The sequence below is a fragment of the Agelaius phoeniceus genome, chromosome 1 (assembly GCF_051311805.1).
Source record: "Agelaius phoeniceus isolate bAgePho1 chromosome 1, bAgePho1.hap1, whole genome shotgun sequence".
NCBI classification, from domain to species: Eukaryota; Metazoa; Chordata; class Aves; order Passeriformes; family Icteridae; genus Agelaius; species Agelaius phoeniceus.
The window spans coordinates 137,583,880-137,606,883 of NC_135265.1; the positions used below are offsets into that span (position 1 = coordinate 137,583,880).

The 23,004-nt window shown below is 38.7% G+C and overlaps 1 protein-coding gene across 5 annotated transcripts in view; it reads left to right on the forward strand.

Moving 5' to 3' along the window:
• ENPP2 (ectonucleotide pyrophosphatase/phosphodiesterase 2) overlaps positions 1–23,004 on the forward strand; it is a 72,334-nt gene that overhangs the window by 37,764 nt on the left and 11,566 nt on the right. For 4 of the 5 annotated variants that reach the window (XM_077188376.1, XM_077188360.1, XM_077188365.1 and 1 more), the window contains exons 9-19: positions 683–738; positions 2,895–2,960; positions 3,727–3,799; positions 11,906–12,017; positions 13,344–13,469; positions 17,044–17,075; positions 17,899–18,026; positions 19,974–20,061; positions 20,175–20,262; positions 21,199–21,371; positions 21,653–21,704. In XM_077188376.1, coding sequence (XP_077044491.1) covers positions 683–738; positions 2,895–2,960; positions 3,727–3,799; positions 11,906–12,017; positions 13,344–13,469; positions 17,044–17,075; positions 17,899–18,026; positions 19,974–20,061; positions 20,175–20,262; positions 21,199–21,371; positions 21,653–21,704 — 994 coding nt within the window. The remainder of the gene's footprint in view (positions 1–682; positions 739–2,894; positions 2,961–3,726; positions 3,800–11,905; positions 12,018–13,343; positions 13,470–17,043; positions 17,076–17,898; positions 18,027–19,973; positions 20,062–20,174; positions 20,263–21,198; positions 21,372–21,652; positions 21,705–23,004) is intronic. The other variant, XM_077188363.1, reaches the window with a different exon arrangement.

Below are 23,004 nucleotides of genomic sequence, written 5' to 3' on the forward strand. Positions count from 1 at the left end.
GGAGTGTGTGACTACATTGAAGAACTTTCTACTGCAAACTGATTTATAGCTAGAAAAATGCAAGGGACTTGAAGGATTGGAAAAAGGGTTTGAAAATTTCATGGAGATTTTTTGGCCATTCCTAGCAATCACCCCATCGGGTGAGCTCAAGAAGTTCTTCAACATCTGCGTAGGAAGGTGTCCCTCCCTGCAGTCTTAACACCTCTGTGTCACTCTCTGTGGCCTTTTTTGTGTGCTCTCTTCTAACACGTCTTCTGCTGATGGTTACTGATTGTAGGATACTGAGAAGAGGGACATTTATGCAGACGCTGATTAGTGTTAAGGTATGTTCCTTTCTGAGTATCCTCCAAAACCTGAATGCTAAAAGGGTCAGAGGAGTAGTGCTGGGTTTTGAAAACAAAATTAAATACTGGAGGAATTCCTGACCATGAAACTTAGTGCTTTTAATTAGAGCAACATAGAGATTTAGGGGTGAAAGTCCACAGCACAGCAGCTAACCCACTGCTGCAGAGTTTGCATAGGTTTGTCACTCCTCGTTTTCAAATTAGGGCTGAGCTGAAAACTGCAATTTTCACTTCTAGGCTCAGGGTAGAAGAATGTGTCCTGAAAACATTTTCTTTTGATTTCAGAAAGTCATTAGAGATCTGAACACATTCTAATCCTCTTATATTTTCCTCATTAGATTTGGATTACTGCAGCCAAGCAAGGGGTGAAAGCTGGCACGTTCTTCTGGTCTATGTAAGTACCTTCTGTTTTCTGGAGGTTTTAAACTAATAATTCAGAATTAATTCAATATAAGTATTTATTAAGTTGTTTTCCTTTCTCTAATAATTTGGTAGGTTGGAGACTTTATTTGTAACCCTCTATTTGTGCAATGTTTCTGATAACCAAAGCTGATGCTACGGTTTGCTGCTTTAGATTCATGCACTGACTTTTAAGAGTTGCATAAAGAAAAGATGTGTGCCTATGTGAAAAATTGCTGTCTTTCATTTCAAAGTGTGGTTTTTTGCTTCCTCAGTATTGCTAGCAATGTTTCTTAGTCCTCTGAGTGTGGAAGACTCTTGTTGTCCTCTTATGTTTTTGACATCACCAGTCTAATTTATTTAAAGGTCTGATTCATTCATTTTACAATACAGTCTGGTCCTTTGAGCAAGATACCCAATTTCCCTTTCCTAAGAGGCAGCCTTAAGGATCTCTGCTGTTTGTTCTCTTGTTCAATGATGTCAACTTATTTTCCCTTATTCCCACTAAAATGTAGCTTTACAACCAAAAATGAATGAATTTTGATAATTTTTGAGGAATTCATGTAGATCAGCTATTACAGCTTCTGGCAGGATTGCAGGAGCAAAGACAATGTTTAAGCTACAAGACTGAAGTAATAAGGGGATTTGACTATTTTTCCTTTGTGATTCCTTTAGAAATAATATGGTTTACTGTTCTAAATATCATAAAGCATGTGGAGGGAATAATAAAACACACCACAAGCTGATGATAGGTTTAGGCTTGCAAGATGAAATCTGACAGAGTTCCACTCTGGTGCTCTACAAACTAAACTATAGCTAAATAGTCTACATAAACACACTGGCTAATGCATGCTTGGGATACAAAATGTAAAAAAGGTGGCTAAGGATAGGTTGTATGAATGGTACTAGGAAGGGAGTGAGGCAGCCAATTTATGTGTGATTGAAATATATATGTCTTAAAGCTGTATTATTTCATTTGGTGCACAGAATATTTTTGGGAGAATTTTCAGGCAGACTTTTTCAGGAAAACAGAATTTTCAATATATTTTAGTCAGAAATTAGTTAATCGAACTAATGGATTTTCTTTTTTTCATATTGCACAAGTAATAAGAACATAAAAGTTGGACAGTATCCAAAATCATTATTCCAGTTTAAGATTTTGCCTTATTTGCAAATTTTAGAACAAATTCTTATTTTTATGGTTTTTTATAACCTGAAGTTCTCCATGTAGCTGGAGACTGAGGACTACTGTTTGTCTACATGGCATTAAAAATGAAGGCATTTGCAAATGGCTGCTGCCATCTCTATTTCTCTTGCCAGAGGTTTCCAAAGAGTGCTGAATTCAGTTCATTATGGTGACTGATGGTGGTGTCTGATTCCTGCCTTGGGATTCTGCTCCTCAGCTAAGGGATTCTGGACTGACTGTGCCATTGTATTAAAATGACTGTGTGGTCACTGACCTGCAGAGCTTTCCTAAGATGAGATATTTGGAACTTTAACAGTTTCTAGGGTTAGTCATTCTCATAGCATGAACTTGGCCTCAGCAGCCAAGTGAGAATGGCAAGCACTGTACAAACAGTAAAGTGAGATGGGTCTGTTCTGCAGAGTGAGGAGCTGTCAGGGTCCAAGTCCCTGTGCTGCTGGCCTGGTGTTTCAGATGGCTCTGTTCTGATTCACACCAGCCTAGCCCTCAGTGGCTACTGTTAAGGCAATGAAATTTTTCCAGTGTCTGTAAACAGGAAAAAGGAATACTACCAGAGCAGGGTGGTTTTTTAAACCTGTACTGATGTGAGCAATATAGTAGATTTTACCCATGCCAGCTATCCAATGGAAGCATACATAAAGGTTCATCTGGGTTAAAGCCACCAGAGTGGATCTTTTATTCACTCCTGCTTAGAAGAGGTAGATTTACTGCTTTGAGTTCTGACTTCATTTGAAAACTTTTATTCATCTTCTTTTGGAGTATGCAAACATTCAGGAGATCTGAAGTGATTCTGCTTGCAAATTAAGAATCAGTATTAAGCAACAAAGAAGCAAATTATGCTGTTATGATACATTATATTAATATTAAATTCAGTTCATAGCAAGCATTTTGTTGATGCTTTTTGTATTCTATGATAACAAGGTATATCTTTGTATTTTGTGGTCCAGTGTCATCCCCCATGAGCGCAGAATATTAACAATACTTCAGTGGTTAACCCTTCCAGACAATGAAAGGTAATTCACTTGTTATCTGCTGTTGGATAACTGCTAGTTTGCCTTCTCTTTATAAGTAACTGGAAGAGCAAGCAAAAATTTAATTCTGAAATTTATGTTTGTCTGTTACAAGCCATCACTGATCTAAGGATTTGTTTGGCTTTTGTGTTTAGTGTGAGTTCTTTGGGATTTGGGGTTTTTTTGTTTGTTGGTTTGGGTTTTTTGGGGTTTTTTCATAGCAGCTTTTAACCATCAGCAGTTTGATTCTTCCAAATAAATGTATGATATGAATTTATTTCTTATCAAGAAGCATGTAATTACATGGATTAACTTGCATTGTTCTTATCCTACTGAGCCTAATATGGTTTTAAAACCTTACAGGCAATGGCAGTTGTAGAACTGGACACCAAGCTCTAGGAAAATGTTAAGATTTTAATTATGAGTGGGTTTTACTGCACAAGTTCCCACATGCTGCTGCAAGGCTTAGGCAAGCTGCTGTTGGGATTTCTCCTCCAAGATTTAGAATGAGCATGTGTCCTCAGATGGTACCCCATGTGCCTCCTTGCATGTGTTCTTGGGTTTAACAAAGCTGCAAAACAACTAATCATGCCATGGAAACAGAAAACTGCTAAATAATTGTAGGATTCTGTGATTGAGAAACAGTTCCTTTTCCATAGAGCTAAGTCTCATTGGAAAGCTGACTCGGTTTGACTTGACCTGGCTAGCCTGTGTTTTTGTGGTGTTGTCAAAGGAAAGCTAACCTGAACAAGACCTTTCTTTCTTTCAGGCCTTATGTTTATGCTTTCTACTCTGAGCAACCAGATGCTGCTGGCCACAGATATGGTCCTTTCAACTCAGAGGTTAGCACAGATTTTTTTTCTACAGAAAAAGCAGGTGTCTCTAATACTTTTTTTCCCCTCCCAAAATATTGATGCTGCTCAGGAGTAACATTTTTAGTGAGTTTGTTTTCACCTGTTTCTGCAGTATGCTTCCCCTCTGCCAGAGAAAACAAAGTTGTCTTCTAAAGGATTTATCATGTAAAATTCACTTCTGGGAGAAGGAACTGCCTCTGCCTTTCAGGAGGATATTTCTTGATGTGATACAATAATGCAAATGGAAAGATTTATTTGGTGAAGACAGGAGTATATTTGTGTGCAACAACATAATTTAACTTTCCTCTAACAGTTTATCCTTCTGAAAAGTAATTAAAATATAATACAGAAAATATTGAGATAAAATGTAGAGAAGAAAAAAGCTTTCTTTAAAGCTGACAGCCAGCAGTAGCCAAAGTAATAATTCCAGTCTGTCAGGAAATATAAAAAGCTGCTAGTTCCAGTTTCATATAGGCCCCACAGGGGTTCAGAAAGCTTTTCCAATAATGTTCCCTCAGGACCATACTGTTGAGTTTGGAAAAACTTTTAAAGCACCATAAGGCATTTTAATGAAAAGTTATGTGCAACATTCTGCAGTAGTTTAACCTCTTCTTTGACTTTGTGTAGCTGGCTGGGACTGATGGGCATTGTTTCCCCTGACAACACTGTCCAGGTGACAAGGACTTGGAGATAATGTACTTGTCTGGAATATGTAGGGAGGGAAAGTAAATGCTCTACCCAAATATCCTGCTTTGAGTGGCTGGGATCTGGCATTTCCAATGATGTCTGACATCTTGCAAAGGTCCCCTGGTTTCAGTGCAAATGCATGCCTGCAGATACCCATCACAAGACTGCAGGAGTTTATATGTAAGATTTTCAAAGGGTAAACAAATGTGTGCCATCTTCAAAAAGTGAGGAGTGTATCAGATGCCTACCCTCTGGAAGGCAATGCCAATCTCCTTGAGCAGCCAGGTACCCAGCAGTAGTTTCTTATTTGTTTGGCAACATCTGCTGGCTGTTCTTGACAGTAGAAGAGAGCAAAGAGAAGCATCATTAATATTTTGTAGTATAGTTATTTGGGCTGTTTAAACAGTTTGCAGAGGTTATGAAGTTGCTGTGAGTAGCAGCCCTGTTGGAGCAGTTGGAGCCATGGTGCTAAAGCAGTGGGTGTGAGGAATTATTCCAAATCAGCACTGGAGCACCATGTTGGATAGACAGAAGCAGTCCTTTTTCTGGATAAGCAGGGGTTAAGATCTACCCACACTTTCTAAATTGACAGACATGGATATGTGTCCATGTTGTCCTTTGGCTCAGGAGTTGTGTTTGATTCAGTCAGGCAAGGTACTGGTAATGAGAGCTCTCTGATTTAATGATGTAGTTCTTAATAATGCTTTATAGTTCCTCTTAGTGAAATGTTACAATTACTATATGTGCCTTATGATTGAAAACTAATTTTATTTATCTGGATACAGCCACTTCGAACAGAATGATGGAGCTTTTTCCATGGACTTAAAAGGGGAATATTAAGATGATGGCATTGTAAATGTTCTTTCAATTGGTGGTGTTTAACAAATCTGCTTAGCATCCAATGTGGCAATCTAGTTTCAGGTTAATTATAAGAGTCTAAAAAGTGAAGTGTAGCAAAGCGTTCATCAAAGGAAAAGTCATTATAAAAGCAAAAAGCCGCCAAAGGCTCTTCCTGTAGGGGGGCTCTTGTGGATGGTTATCTGAGGGTTGATCTCTAATTGCAAGGCAAAGCTTCAGCTCTTGATAAGTGTGAATTAATAGCTTATGAAAGTTCTGCAAATAGATAGTTTCATGTCATTTGTATTAAACACAAGAAGACCATGAAATTGATTTTTAGCAAATTGAGAACAGATGAGTTAGCAGAAGAGCATGTATGGGTTTGCAGTTCAAACAGTGGACCAAACTTTGTGAATGGAAACTTGAGTAAATGAATACAGCTGTGTAAGTACACAGATGCTGAGCTTTGCTAGGGGCCTGGTTTTGGGATAGAAGAGCTAGAGGAAGCATTTTATATTGTTTCTCTTAACACTGGTTTCAGTATTTAGAAGCTATGAAATTTACATCATCTGGAAGAAAGTCCTCAAAAGGATCCCCTCTAGCTAATTCCTTGATACCAAGAGCATGACTTCCCTGTGAAATCGTTTTTTTCTCGTACATGACTGGCAGCAGTTAGACATTTGGAGCATTACTGACCATTTTTTTCTTCATGCAAAGGCAGATCAACCAAACAATAAAGTTTGAAAACAAGCTTGTAACAACTCTGTGTTATATTTACAATGGGCTTCTTAATTCTTCTTTTGAAGAGTGAATACTTCATGCTGATTTTTCTTACTGCAATTAGTAGTTTGAGGAATAGTTATTTAGTTATTTACCTTGAAAACCTCCAAATCTTTATTAGAATGAAGGGAATTTTTATTTGAGCTTATTATACCAAATAATGTTCCAAATTTATTTTAAATAAATTTAAATCTTTAATGGCAAAGGTTTAATGGCATCCAGATGGCTCTTAGATCTTCCCAGCACATGCACAGCAGCCTATGTGCAGAGTGTCTTAAAGCAAGAAGCAAAGGGACTTAGATACACTTAAAATTTATTGGTGAATTGCCAGTGTTTTTTATATAAATGGAATTGATATTATAACCAGTCTCCACAAGTGTAACTTTGCATATCCACTAACATGAATTTCAGTGTAAATGGGTTGGTTGTCTGGGTTTTGGGGTTTGGTGGAGTTTTTTTTGTTTTGTTTTGGTTTTTTTGCTTTGGGGTGGGAGCATTTTACAGGTTTTTTTCTTTAAAAATAATTTAGGGGGTATTTCAGTGGGTTCTATTACATTTTCAGGAGCAGTTGTGGGAGTTATAAAATAATATGCTTGCTTTTGATTTACTTCTGCCTTTTTTTTTTCTTTCCCTCTGTGCTTCTGCAGTTGAACTCTGGTAGGTTGGTCCATCCAGGTCAAGAAGCAAAGCTTTGGCTGGCTGGTTACCCTTGTGATGTTACAGTTTCCTTCTGTAAGCGGGGAGGGATTCAGTTCCCTCCTCCATAACTCTGTTCTGACTCTTCTCAAGCAAGACTAAGAATTGGCTGGTTAATAAGAACTTGGCTTTTTTTATTTTTTTCCTAGCTAATTTTTTTTTTTTACATAAAATATTCTGGAAATATACTACCATAAGAGCTCTGAAATACATCAAAATCTGGCAGTGCTAAGCCATTTCTGCTGCTCCTCTAACATGCTGTCTTGAGACAGTCACCTCAGTGTTGAGACCGCGGTCTCCCGCGCTCGCGTGTTTCTGGCATTGTGGAGCTCTCTCTGAGCCAATTCAGAGACAGTGAAATGAGAGTCCTTTCTTTCCCTGCCGCTCCTCTCATCAGGACTGCACAAAGCTTGAAGTGTTTTAGAAACAGAAAACTCTGGTGCTGCTTTATTAAAATGCCTTTCTGGAGAAAGACGAATGAGACTGGACTAGAATCTCCTTTCCAGCTGCTTGCGTTGGAAGCACTGAAACAGCATGGCAGATGGTAACATCCCCTTCTTCCCCTTCCCTGTTTATGGAGCTCTGTAACCCAACAACTGGGAGAAGCTGCCTAAGTGCATAGAACTTAAATAGCATCATAAATCTCCAACTCTCCCCAGCCCACTCAGCATGCTCCATTGCAGATTGTGGTTTATCTCCTTGTAGGTGTCACCTGTCAGCTCTTCTCACACCATCTCGAGCAGTGCCAAGAGCCTGCGAGTTGTGTCAGCAAGAGTGGGACAGTTTAAGATTACAAGCAAGTTGATTAATGGGAGAGTAGTTTATTCTAGCTAGATCTTAGTTTTTTCCTTCTATGTTTTTTATTTTTCCTCCCATAAGTCTGTCCTAGGTAATTGTGCATTTAGGAATAATACCATTACCCAATCAGATGCCACTCTGAAACAGCTAGGAAATTAAATTCTCAAAATGCGCATAAAGCTGGTAATAAGGGAGGTAGCAGCACACATTTCTCATGCACTGCCACTAATCTGCCCCACCCAGCTAATTTGAAGCTCCATGTTAATTGAGTCTCACCTGCATAGTTCTGATTTGCAGACCCCAAATAGCGGCAAATGGGGTTCTGGTGACTTCAGTGAGGTGCAGGGCGTGGCACACAGTAGTGGTATCTGCTAGTGCTATAGATGAAGAGTACTTGATTTCACTAATTCAGCCAAAACATTGGTGTGGGAAACCTTGCAGAAGTCATTGAGACTGGACAGCCTCTAATACTCACACCTGAACTGTTGTTCAAGTGAAATGTTGCATTTCCATCAGTACTCAACCCTGGACACTCATTAAGTTTTGTGCAGTGAATTTTGCTGTAATTGAAATTAACTTAAATCTCAGTAATGGATTAATATTTGATAACTAATACCCCCTATGTCTTTTCAAACACAGAAGCCCCACCTATCTTTAGAAACATCAATTTAATTTGCTTTTATGCTGTCTGCTCTTGTAACTGCTGTTCTGCTTTCAGTACAATTTGGTGAATTCCTCCTTAAAAAGGGGTAGATCCTAAATTGTCCAAAAGCCTAAATATTTGATAAGGCTGTAGCATTTATGCTTCGGGATTACCTGGCACAGGTAGCTTTACTATCTGATGTGAGTTGAGACAGGCTTTTTTTCTGAGTCCAGACATCTCTCCCTGCCAGTACAGGAGAGTAGTTATGGCTCCCCTCTTACTCCGCCTAAGAGACCTAAGAGAAAGCTTCCTCCTAAGAGGAGACAGGAAAGACCAGTTGCAGCTCCAAAGAAAAGAAGAAAAGTACATAGAGTGGATCAATATTCTACGGAAACTCGTCGGAAGAAAGTAAGTTCCAAAAATTTATGATGGAAGTGCCTCTTTTTAGGCACTAAGCTGTCTTTATTTTTTTCAATTTGGGAGTTTTCTCCATGCTTCAGGTTGGGATTTTGCAGCCAAAACTTTTATAATTTCACTGAAGGACCCAAAGGAGAGCAGCCAAACCAGACCAAGCCTTCTGGGAGCTGTGTTTTTCTTGTTTCAGACTGTTTGCATTAGGGAAAGTTATCTTTATAATCTTTATTTTTTAAAACCCAGCCTTCAGCTGGAGGCAATGTCAGAAAAATCTGGGAAGACACTACTACTGCTGCTAAACTTTCTGAACTATTATGAGTTCTGCAATATGTTGTAGCCTCCCTAACTCCCAGCTCTTGGGAGCCTGGTGATTATTTGAGGTTTTGTGTCTAGTTATGTTTCCACAACATCATGGTTGTGGAAATATCCTGAAAATGTGACTAATAAAAGCTGAAAGGAAAAGAACATTTGTTTTAAAAATACACATTTTAAAGTCATTTTGTGACTTCGGAGGGTAGGGAATTTTTCTTGCAGGATTTCTGAATGGTGTATTTGCAAGAGGTGGTGTGTAAGTCTGTTTTCACAAGGAAAACATCAAATAGAAATTGCTTTATTAGGAAAAAGTGCAAGTGGATGAAAAGAGTATTCCTTAGTGTACTGTCTTTATCCACCTGGCACTAACAATCTACATATTTCTCCTTTAAGCTAGAAACAAAAGCCTTTACACTCCACAGTATCCTACAAGAGGCTATAAACATTCTTCTCAAGAGATTTTTTGTGGGAATGTTTTTTGACTTGTTGCACAATTTATCTTTAAAGAGTTATTTTGAGACACATTATTTAGGTGTAAAAACATGGCAGACAGGGACATGCAAAAAAAAATCACATAGAACCCCAGGAATTTTCCAGAGAACTTTTAAAATTTTAAGGTTTATTTGAGAGGAGAACTAATAACTACTATGGATGATGTTGCTATTACTCACTAATTTGCCATTCCAAGTGATACCCTTCTGACATGAAATAGAGTAGAAATAATATTCCTAGTGACGTGAACATATGTTGCTCTTTTTTTGCCTTTCTTTCTCTGAATGGAAAGGTCATCCAAACTTACCCCTTTTTCTTAAGAACTTTTTCTTAAGAACTTTTTCTTAAGAACTTTTTCTTAAAAGTCAGCTGTGAAAATTTGACACCATTTGACACCATTTCAGAAAAAAACTCCCTACTATTATGTAGTAGTGGCCATCATATCTACAAGTTAATCTTTTGATGCTGTTTGACAGCAATGAAATGCCATACAGAATGGATCCTATCAATTATTTAAAAAAATTAAAAGTAAGATTCTTTCTTTCTTTCTTCCTTCTGATCAGACTTTCGCTATGGGGAAACTTGTGAGAATCCAGCTGGATTTTTTATGTTTCAGGTACCACACCCAGCACTTTCACAATGCTACAAAACTCTTTACTGTAGCACCATCCTAGAAATCCATGTATCTTTAAAGATAAAATGGTTCTGTACAGTCTTCCAAAGTCTTGATAATAGGTGAAGAAAGATTTATGCAACAGCTTTGTTAGCCAGTAAATCTTTGAAATCTACATCTGGGAGGAGCTCTAAGAGGAGTTCAGATTGCTGAAGGAAGAGGGTAGCTAAACAGAACTATGACTTGAAATCTTTGAATTATTGTTGCTGTTTATCATCATTATTAATTTTGAAAAGAAGACTCAAGCTTGTTGACAAAAGAAAACATTACTGGGAAATCTATCTGGATTTCCAGCTTTCTTGAGTACATTTTGGATTCTGAGTAAAAGTTGTATTTCTTTATATGATTGACACAATATAAATAGACTTTCATAAAAATGGAATTTCCATTTGTAGAAGAAACTCCTTGTATTGGAGAGTGAAAGAATGCTGAAACAGAAAATTTTCTTTTTTTCTGAACTTGAAGGTTTCAAAGTTTTAACTTTAATGACTACTTAGGCTTTTCTGAATTAAAATATTTCAAAATTTCACCCCTTGTCTGAACCACTTCCATATGTTGCAGAAATTGTTCCTCCTGTTCCCCACTGTGATTCCTTCTCCTGTAAGTCCCTTCTCTGTATTTATAGTGCCACATGGGAGTTGATGTTTCCTGTCTCGTAACCTAGCAGACTCATTTAACATCTCTCCCTTAATGATTCACGCTGAGGGAGAATTTCTGAACCATCTCTTTCTGGGTCACACTAACATGGTGTTTATTTTAGAAAATTCTGCTGAAATCTAATTTTTTTCTCATCCAGAATTTATCATTCTCTTTGTCATTGGAAGGATTTTTTATTGTGAATACTTGTGAATACTTGTGAATACAGCCAAATCAAACAGACAAGTCAGGAAGAAGTTGCCATATAGTGACAACAAATGTTTTGTTCTCAAAATCAAAACAAAATGAGTCTTCTGCCTAAAATCTTACTTTTCCCCTCTCTGTCATGTGGTAAAAAATTTTTCATTTTCTTAAGGCTGAAAACATAGTCCTGTGTCTTGCTTTTTTCAGTTTTTTGGGGGGCTTTGGGTTGGTTTTTTTTTGTTTGTTTGTTTTGTTTCTTTTTTTTTTAATATAAAAAAGAAACTTTTAATGAAGAAATCACAGTTCAGTATCTGTCCTCTGGGGCCTGCTGACAATTTTGCCAGGACTGTCATTTGAGCTGTTGGAAACTCTTGGCTTTGAAGCTGAAGAACACTCACTCTGAGCCCCATGTGCTACTCAAGTGACATGCATCTTGTCATCCTGGTGTCAGATGTCCTTTGAAGTGAACTTCATTAAGTGCCTTGGCATGTGAATCCCAAGTCTAAAGCTTCATTTCATGCTCATTTTTTGACTAAACTATTCACATGAAATACTGTTTTCTTTTAAAAGCACTGCTTTCTATCTACAAGAAACGAACTGAACCCCAAAGTCACATGTGTTTTTCTGCTGTCTACACATTGTTTTACCAACTGTACACATGTTCATGGGAGGCCTAGGATCAGCCATAAAGACCCTTTGCTGTCTTGTCAGCATCTCAGCAAGGCTTTCTCACAATGAAATCTTGGTGTGGATATACAAAAGGAAATGGTACAATAATTGTAGGAGTAACAGCTCAGCCAAGGCTTTGCCTCTTGACCTGGATGATTTTCCCATCAGAGTTTTGCCAAAGGAGCCCCATTTGTAGAAGTAGAAATATTACAATGACAGAATTAATTTTTTTTCCATCTGAATATTTATACAGATGATGGTGAATCCCCTGAGAGACATTGACAAGACAGTAGGACAGCTAATGGATGGACTGAAACAGTTGAAACTACATCGATGTGTCAATGTCATATTTGTTGGTGATCATGGTAAATTTTAAACCATAATATTTATGAGAAGATAAATGCTTAAGCAATGTAGCTGTAAATATAATAGGTAACCTAATTCAAAGTTCCATTTAAGATATTTTTGCGCTGATATTGTTTTCTGCTAGGTTAACTCTCCCCAAAAAAGCCAGTTGGTGTGGATGGGCCACTCGGCTCACCTGTTAATTGTCATCGAGAGACACTTGTCTTTCATAACAGTGATCTGGGTATTTACTTCTTTACTCAGAGCTTTTCAAATCTTGGTGTTTCTGATATCACATCCAAATGTAGCTCCTCATGCATGTATTGGAAGGCTATAATTTGCCTAGAGTAATCTTCTTGTCAGTTTTTATGGAATGAAAAATTTAATAGCCTTGTTCTCCTGTACATGATAAGAATAGGACTTTAGATTGGGGTACTTCCATGGCAATTAGTAGGTCAAATTATCCTATTAGAAGAAAGACTGGAATATCTTTCTTATATCTGTGGAATATAAGACTGTGCCCCACTTAGATTGAAAAGTAATCAAAATAATGGAGGAAGGAGGTAAAAAGATATTTCATGGTCAGATGTCATCACGTAAAAGCACAGATGCTATTTGGTTGGTCTTATTCCTTCAAACATTAGAATAGACTTTGCAATATATGAAATAGTAAATATTAGCAAAGATAAAAAGAAAGTTTTATTAAAGGAAAACCTGGGTTTGCATAACTTTTTTAGTGATGCCACCAAAGGTCCTCTTCTTTTTAGGTCTTTATTCCTGACAGTCTCACATGAACTGCTACATCAACAATAAAATGGCATATGCCTCGTCTCTGGATGTGGGTAGAGGAGGGTAAGGGTCAGGAAGGATTTCCAGGGGTGGCAGTTCTGTGCTGAGAACCTCCTGTGGCTGGCAGTACATTCCTCCCCACCACAAATATCTGCAAGAGAAAATTGTTTATCTGCGGCTGCCTCAGAACAGACCACCAACAGACAATACCTTTTGTGTGCTATGCCTCTTAAAATCATTTGTTTAAAAAGAAATAATCCCCAAAGCAGAACATTAAACTAGAAACAGACTTTGATTTTTCCATGAGTTTAGTTTGGAGTTGAGTCAGTGCACACATGTTGTATGTTCCTACAATGCCTAGGCTGGTATTTCTCTTGCATAGGCACTCCTAGTTGGAGTCCCACCAGTGTATTATGTTGCAATTAGATGGCTGTAAAGAACAAGTTTAGTCATCCAGAAGGAAATAATACATAGGGTGTTTGGGGTCTCCTTTTTTTGCTGTTCTGGAAAATGTGTTTATTTTCAGGGTGGATTAATTTTGCATTTCCTTTCTGCAGGGATGGAAGACACAACTTGTGAAAGAACTGAATTTTTAAGCAACTATCTGACTAATGTGGATGATATAATTTTGCTGCCTGGATCTTTAGGGCGAATTCGCCCTAGGTCTAGCAATAACCTAAAGTGTAAGTTAGTTTAATTGTCCCTTTTACATCCTGAGAACTAGACTCTATTCCTTCCTTGAAATGATGCTGTCCACAGAGTATAAATTTGTAGGATGTTGGCAGGAAGTTCAGAGGGAATCCCACTGAAGACAGCAGCTCGCTCCCTTTCCATTTTGTACTTCACAGACCCCACAGTGGTAGAACTGTTCCAGGGAGTGCTTAAAAGTTTTGGGTTAAACACCACTCTTTTATATCATGGAGGAATGGGAGCTCCAAGCCAGTTTCACATGCCAGCTTACGTGTCATTGTGAGTTTATTCATGCACTTTTCTCCTCCTTTTTTCCTCCAACTAAAGCTGTATTTGGGTGATCTCAGCACTGCACAGCTTGGATGTAAAAAAAGAAAAGCATCTGGTACATTTTATGAGCTAATAGGAAATAAATGACTTGTTAATTTTGAATTCAGTAGTTTTATCATACTTTTGGCATAGATGAGGATCATGTGGGTTTCTAAACAGCAACAGACTGGAGATGTTGAAGGATATAAAGAAGATTAGCACATGCATCCAGGGCCAATGTTGTCAGTAAAACTTGTTGTTATTTTGAACCATGCTTTTAGAAGTTTACCCTGACTTAGTGTTTGAGATGAACTCATCTTTGACAATAGGCTCAGGGCTCAGGCAGGAGTCCTCTGGTGAAACTAACTCTGTAATTTCAAGCATTTCAGACCAGCTGCCCTCCTTTTGCCTCCAGGGCAGCAGTACTAGGACAGGGCTTTGTGCCAGCACCCTGACTACTCTGGTTCAGCGTACAAGGGCAAACCTGGCTTTGCCAGCAGTTTACCATGCTACCTAGCTACCAGGCAAACTGTGTAACTCATAAATAACCCATAAGTACCTGTGTTTTTTGCACCATATATTTCCAAGAGTGACAACTTTTGATAGAGGGGAAGATCTGACATCTGGGATAGCCAAATTTTCCCTCACAACACTTCAAATATGCTCTGGGTGAGGACAAATTTCATAGAAAGATCCATCTTTGAAGATTAAATACTTCCAGAATAATAGCAAAAATCTTAAGAATGTGGTAAAACATCCATAATACTGTTTTTTTTCCTTTTTTTTACTATAAATTTTTTGCCAGGTAAAAATAAGTTTATAGCAAAATAAATGCATATACAAATCAATATTTGGGTATTTCTGCTCAAGGAATATATGATGAGTGTGTAAAGATTTGTTGAAAATAGTGCACATGTTATTCAAATTTTGTAGACTAGCATGAGACTGAATTCCTACATTACACAGTCTACTGAGAACAAATTTCAGTTCTGAGAAGTCTTTTTTTTTTTTAAAGATCTTTCAATCCTTGTCTTTCCAAATTGCTGAGAAAAATAAGTTTTCCTTAGAGAATGAATGGCAATATGTTTCAAAAAGATCAGCTTGTCTGTGTGACCTCTGAGTCATACCACTGGTTTTCCCACAATAACATTTTCCTCTTTTGGCCTCTGTGTGCAGCTTCCTAGTTTGAATATTTGCAATTGCTTATAAATCAGCAGTTTGAATGTTTGAATGTAGAACAAAGAAGCATGTTTCCTACCTTTAGAACTGGGGTTTATCTCCTTAAATGGCAAATTACCAAATTCTTTATTCTTTATTGTTCCATAATACTGTCTCAATACTGCAAACACACCTTTGCAATGCAAAAACGTGCAGCTTGTGTTTTGAGATGCAATAGAGCCCATTTCAAGCTCAGCAAGATCATGCCTTAAGCAACCAAAATGATAGCATTTGAACAAGAGATTTTCACTTCCCAAAATGTTGTTCTAGCCTATTTTTCCTCTCATAACTGAAAAATGTTTCCCCCAACCCCCAGAAGAGCACAGTTAGTATGGACTGTTACTGGGTTGGGGCTTTCTACCTCTTGCATGTCCCTTTAATAACTCAAAATCAAATGCAGAATATTTTACTGTTTCTTTTCACTTTCTCAGCAGTAGCCTGTGAAACTGGTCAAATGTTAAAAGTGATCAAAAAATGCTATATATTTATCTTACTCCTTCTAACAGACTGCACTGTTGCATTCAAGTATGCTTTCAAAATTTTTTGAAGGAAAGTCATTGTGTTTGGGGATATTTTTTTATTCTAAAGTAAATTAAAACAGACAAAAATTTTGAAAGTATGTGTTTGCAGAAAACAAAATAAGTATTATCTAAGGCCCAGATTATAAAACAGTGAGAACACTACCTAAGCAAGTACATGTCAGCAAGCCATCACACATCACATGCAGGACAGCCAGGGAATCAGGCCCATCCAGCATGGGTTTAGGAAAATCAGGTCCTGCTTGACCAACATGGTCTCCTATGGCAAGGTGACCTGCTTCTGTGGATAATGTTTATCTAGAGTTTTGTAGAGTCTTTGATATTGTCTCCTACATCATTCTCTTTTTGAAACTGTGGCTTGGACTGTTGCACCCTTCAGTGGGTAAAAACTCTCTAGATGGCTGGGCCCAGTATTCCCCAGGGCTCTGTATCAGGGCCAGTTGTGTTTAGTAACTTTATTGATGTTCTGAATGAGAGGATCAAGGACACCCTGAATCAGTTTGCAGACAACACCAAGCTGGGCATGAGTGTTGATCTGCTGGAGGGTAGGAGAGCTCTGCAGAAGGATCTGGACAGGCTGGATCAGCAGCCCAAAGCCAGTGCTGTGAGATTCAACAAGGCCAAGTGCTGGGTCTTGCACTTGAGTCACAGCAACCCCCTGCAGCCCTGCAGGCTGGGGAACAGTGGCTGGAAAGCTGCCCTTGGGAAAGCACCTGGGGGTGCTGGTCAGCAGTGACTGAACATGAGCCAGTGTGGGCCCAGGTGGCCAAGAGGGTCAATGGCATCCTGGCCTGGATCAGAAACAGTGTGGCCAGCAGGACCAGGGCAGTGACTGTCCTGGTCCTGTAATTGTCTGTATTTGTCACTGGTGAGGCTGCACCTCAAATCTTGGGTTCATGTTTGGGCCCCTCACTCAAAAAAGGACATTGAGGGGGTGGGGTTTGTCCAGAGAAGGGCAATGGAGCTGGGGAAGGGTCTGGAGCACAAGTCTGAGAGGAACAGGTGAGGGAGCTGGGGGTGTTTGTCTCCTCAAGAAAAGGAGGCTCAGGGGAGACCCTGTCACTCTCTCCAGCTCCCTGAAAGGAGGCTGTAGCCAGGTGGGGGTCGGTGTCTTCCCCCAGGTAACAAAAGACAGGACAAGAGGAAAAGTCCTTGCACCAGGAGAAGTTCAGATTGGATATTAGGAAAAGTTTCTTTATGAAAAAGATGGTCAAGCACTGGAATAGGCCACCCAGGGAAGCGTTTAATAGGCCATCCCTGGAGGTGTTTAAAAGATGGAGCACTTGTCAACATGGTTTAGTGATAGACTTGGCAGTGATGGATTAAGGGTTGGACTTGATCTTAAAGGTCTTTTCCAACCCAAATCATTCTGTGATTCTATGATAAATAGAAAGCACTTTTAGTAAAGGTCAGGGAAATATTAGGAAGTATGCTTACGTAAACCTTGTGTTTTCTTTCGGAAATTTTTAATATTTTCTATTTTTTTTACCTTTGTTTGCAGATGATCCTAAAATGATTGTTGCCAACCTTACAGTAAGTATTTAGGACTGGGAGGTATCTATCTACTTCACTGTTCACTTCTTGATTTGTGGTATTATTCAGAATAGGTTTTTTTTCTCACTCTTTGAGAGAAAAATCAACCAACCATTATTAAAAATAAAGAATGTTAAATGCTGCCCTTCATGAGCACAGATTAATATTAGTCATGTTTTCCACTGTTTGCTGCTCTAGTAGCTTTTATAACCTTTCTGGGCAGTACAGAGACAGAATCTCCTGGACTGTCTTTACTGCCTGAATTGAGTCTATTTATTCATTGCTTCAGAATTGGAAAGTAATCTTTTAGGGTAAACATTTTACTAGCACTTTGAAGATGGTGAAAAAGTGCTTTTGATAGCCTTCAACTCTAATCTTGCCATTAATGGAAGAAAAATTGAAAATGTTTAAAATTAAAAAACCAAAAAACAGAATCCCCCAAGTTTTGTAACCAGATGGCTTTAAATATATCTGCAGATGAGGTGTATTTTTGAGCATTCAGGTTTCCGCTGGAACTTAAACTTCGGTCCAGTTCTAATAAAATTATTCATCTGTGAATTAAGTACGTGTAATATTTTGTTTGATAGTTTCATAAAGACTGTCACGAGAATGAAACTTTCCAAATATATATTCAAATGGCTCCCTGGGCCTTGGCTGCATGTAAATACTGCACAGAAATGACTGGACTAAATACTCTAGGTATACTCTTTGTTTTCCAGACACCATCAGTGATGACCTTAACAGCTTGATTTCTGTAGTCAAAGCTTTTGTGTGCATCTTAAGCTAACTGACAGCGTGCTATTTGTAACCATTTATTTTTCAGTGTAGAAAGCCTGACCAGCACTTCAAGCCTTACCTGAAACAGCACCTGCCTAAACGCTTGCACTATGCTAACAACCGAAGAATTGAGGATGTCCATTTACTGGTGGATCGCAAATGGCACGTGGCAAGGTAAACCCTTGCGTTTGCTGCCATCCTGAGTTCCAGTCTTTTCTTCTGAGGAAATGGGACACTTAGGATTGCCCTGTCTGATAACATCCTGCTCCTCTACCCTGTGAGAAAGAGGAGTTTTGGGAACACAAAATATTTTTAAGTGTGGGAAAAGCAGTTGATGGATAAAAAGTAGAAACCCAGACTGATTTGCTCAAGCAGCTTGGTGGCTTTGACTGATTAGCTCAAATGTGGAAGCTGATAAATTTTTCTAATGAGGTGCAAGCTTAGTCCAACAGAGCAGGGAATATGGGAGGAAGGGGTAGGCTTATGTGGTGAAGGAATGTTAGGGAACAAGAGTTTGAGTGGATGCAGTAGGTGAATGGAAAGAAAACGGAGATATTGGCAGAGTGGGTGAATGTCTGAGAACATGTGGAAGGATGTCACAGGGTGGCCATCAAAGTGCTGTGCTGGCAGTGTATTGCATTTAAAAAGAAATCCACAGAAATCCAGGATGGTTTAGCTCAGGCAAAAACTCTGGTTTGGGTTGCTCTTAGCCACGACTCTGAATTTTTGGTTATAGAATATGGGCAGTGTTTATTAGTTAGCTAAAAATTGAATGAGGAAAAACCAGTTGGCACATACACATATAGAGTGAACAGGAGAGGAGTAGTCTTTGTTTATGGGTGGTGCACAGCTTTCTGTTTGAATATGCTTTGCCATGTGTTGTGTGTTACAGTATAAGAATGGTGGGCACTTTTTGCATGAATCTGACTCAGTGCTTCTTGGAAGATGACACAGCTTTTGGCTCATGGTAGACTGTTAGGAGCTTTAGATTATGGTAGGATTCTTTGCCCATATAGCTGCCAGGCAAACACAAAGTGTGTTATAAATGCCTTTTGACATCTGTGCTTATCTTTCCATGAATTATGCAAGGATCACTCTGCCGAAGCAGTGAATGAGAAACCCCGTTTTCTTTCTTGCGTAACTCCACTGGCTGCTGGCAGGCTGCCCCGTGGTTGGGGTTGTGTGTATTTCAAAGAATCAGACACTGAATTTTAGGTCTATAAAAGCTTAAGTGTTAAGAATTGTACTGGAATGGATGGGATCAACTGCCCAGGTTGATTTAGATTTAGTAATTTCTTATTAATTACATCAGTCTTTCTTTGGCTTATTTATTAATTTTCAGAGATCTCATTCACCAGTAATTCATTCATTAGTGTAACTATAATTGGTAGTTACAGGAAAGTGGTAGTTACAGCCTTAATTGCTGCAACTCTAGTAATTTATAAGGCCAAAATCAAACTTTGACTGAGCATTATTTTGTTTCAGATGAAGAAATTAATTTGTAGAATAATGTGGTCCTCTGCATGTATTGTCTGCACGTGGCTCTATAAAACTGTATAGAGGTACTCTGGAATAAGCTGGTGATTATAATTCCTGTGACACAATACTTATTTTCCCACATATTTTGTAAAAAACCCCATCTCAATAACGAGCTGATAATTAGCATTCCTGTGGTATAGGACTTATTATCCCAGCTATTTGTCTTCATGAAGATCTTTCTTTTTTCTGCTTTTTTCTGCTACCCATTTTTGTTTATTGGGCTGAAGGCAAACAGGTGAACAGGTGAAACAGGTGAAAGCACTTTTTATCATTGTATGACATTTGCAGCATTGTAACATCACAGAAGTGCTTTCTGAGCAGCCTCTGTGCAGGAGATTATGTGATATGAGGAAATCTGAGAAAATAATAGATACTGACATTTTATCAATAATAAGAGTTGTTTCTTAGAGGGAGAGTAGAGGGAGAAACCCTGGGGATGCTGTATAAGCCTACAAGTCCCTACTACTGCTGCTCATGAAAGATATTACAATGCATTGCCCTGTAACCTTATCCTACCTGCCCAGAAGAATATTGTCACATCAGCCACCTTTGATGAAAATTTCTAATACTTTTTCAATTTAGGAAAGCCATGGATGTTTACAAGAAACCAACAGGAAAATGTTTCTTTCATGGAGACCATGGCTATGACAACAAGATAAACAGCATGCAGGTATGAGCAATGTCTGGGAGAGTCATTGAAGGTCTCTGAAATGTAAACAGTCAGTGAAAACCCCCTAAATTTTAATGCTCTTCTTTCAAATTCTTTCTTTCTTTTTTTTTAAGACTGTCTTTATAGGTTATGGCCCTACCTTCAAGTACAAGACCAAAGTGCCTCCTTTTGAAAACATTGAACTTTACAACGTCATGTGTGGTAAGCTGCCTGCTTGAGAAATTGCAAAAGCAGTAATTTATTTTAATAGGGCTTCATTTAGGCACCCATGAGCTCATTCCCTGACTTCTTCTCAGTGTTTTTTTTTTCCTAGTCCCCCTTTCCCAAGCACTTCTCAGGGGTCTCAGTTTGCTCTGGAGCTAGCTGGTCAATAAAGGGGGTTACTATAGTTTTGATCTTTGCAGCTTGTCAGAGATCAAATGGACACCTCTACAATGTGTGGTGTCCACATCTCAGCTGTCTAGGAAGGAGATTTCTGTTCAGAGACTGCTTCTGCATCTGCAGGTCTCATGCAGCAGTTCAGGTTGATCACTTAGTTTTCTATGGCATTTCCTTGTATGATTATGTTTCCTGAATTTGTACTGAAGCTGTGAAAAAGAATCTGATGATGTAGACAGATGTTCATTAGGGTCTTTTCTTTAGTATTGATTTTCTAGAACAGTGAAACTTTCAAGGTGTAATTCACAATAAAACTTTAAAATTTTTCAAAGATGTAATTCACCTTTTTTCCCCAAACATGAGAAGTTTAACTAGCTAAGGGGTAGTTAGCCCTTATTTAGAAATCACTGTGTTGCAATGTTTAGAACAAGGTCAGCATGTGGACTGTAGGCTTGCACTGGAAGCTGAAGGAGTAGTTATAATAAAATAGTATATAATAACTTTTTACAGTTTAAACTTTTCCAGTGTCTTGATGCAAATTAACATTTTGTCATAAAGTCAAAGATACTATTAGTGCGACATTTACAATTTTATGATTTGGACAAAAAAAATCAGTGTTTTTATTACATTTAAAGCTTTCACTAACATGCTGTGGGATGTAAACAGTATTACTAAGAAACGTGTTGGCTCAATAGAGTTGCTGCTTGAATATATGTTTGTAGTGTAACCACCATTCATTGTTCCTTGGTATTTTCATAGATCTGCTTGGATTAAAGCCTGCTCCCAATAATGGCACCCACGGAAGTTTAAATCACCTGCTGAGAGCCAATGTTTATAAACCAACTGTGCCAGATGAAGTTGCTAAACCACTGTATCCTGTGGCTATACCTTCTGCATCAGATTTCGATATAGGATGTACATGTGATGATAAGGTAGGTGTGTAGGATCTGTGGAAGCCTCCACTATTAGTGGTAGTTTTGGTAAAGTTGTAGCCACTTTATTTATTTTGAGAGGGTTTGATCTGTAAGAATTTCCCAGGTCCCCCTGTGAAATCTTTATGCCCCCTTGGAAAAATTACTGTTTTTTGTAAAAGCAGAGACAGGAAAATCCTCACTGTCTTATAGCACTAGTTTTGTTTTGTTAGATGCTAGTAAAACAAGATGTTGGAGTGCTCCAGTGGTCCTAATCTGATTCCTTTTTTTCTGTTCTTGAGAAGAACAAGCTGGATGAGCTCAACAAGCGCTTTCATATCAAGGGAACAGAAGGTAAGAGCCTGGTGCCTCAGTTAATGAAAGCTGATTTAATTTTCTTTTGTAAATTACTTTGCATCATTAATACCAGAGCACCTCCTGATGTGGTTTAGGTAATGTGTAGTAAACTCTCTTTTCAAGTACTTGCCAAGGTAGCCACAGACACACGTGAGATTTGTGGGCAAGGTGAAGTGCTGCTCCCTTGAGAAGGTACACAGTAGCTTTTGCTGAACCAGGGCTGAAGTTTTGTTCAAAGCAATGCAAGTTTCCATTCCATCACCTCGAGAAGTTTTACGCCCATATGTGAAGGCAGAGACAAGAGGAAAGGAGAGGGTGCATGAGGCAGTACTCTGTTCAGCTACAGGCTGTAAATGGGGAAGAAACCAGACTGTGTTTGTGGGCTGGGTTTTACCATAGTTATCCAGGCTTAGGTTTCACCTAGAAAGGATGCTACAGCTGCTTTGACTATCCCTGAGTGAGTCTTATTGCTTGGCTCTTAGGATGCAGGTTACACAGTGAAAGAAGTGCTCTGCTAGTTCAGGCTGCTCAGTGCCATTCTGTTCCTCTTCAGTGTTCAAGTCAATGTTACTCCCAGGAGAAAGCATTCCCAGTTCTCCTGGCCACTAGTTCCTGCTCTGTGCCAGCACTGACTTCTGTGGCTGCACTCTCAGCTGCATCAGGGCTGTGGTCCAGGTTTAAGTGGGGCAAGAGGAGCAGAGGAAAGGGGATGGGAGCTGCTTTTCTGAGCAACTCTACTGACTGAAAGGCTCCCCAAAGCTGAGTTTTCCTTCTCACAGTGGTGGTCGAGTACAGCATAACAATTCACAGCATTTCTCTTACCATACCAATTGTCCAAATTAGCAAATTCTGAAGCTTTCAGTTTAGGCATAGATTTTTTGAGGTTCCTCAAATGACATTGTTAAGATGATAAGGAGATTTGTTTTAATTCCCTTATGAAGGTATTTTCAATTTCTCTGTTGTAAAAGGGCAATGCAGCCTTCCTTTAGTTTCAAAAGGTGACCGTAGTCTTTTTGTTTGTGAGTTAAATTGCCTTTCTGCTGCTTTCATCTTGTAATACTGATTTTCCCAATTAATGAAGAGCTACTGCTCACTGTGGCAATTTATGGCATCAGGAAAAAACACCCTCACTGTTGTAATTCGAATCTCAACATCTTTATTTTAGTTTCTGGTTTTCATCCTTCTTCACTGCAGTAATATAAAAATAGTATTTTTGGTCTATTTTAAGATGTAAGCATTTAAACCAGTTGCATTTGCTCATTTGTCAATTCTCTGTTAAATGGCATGATGTGTCCTT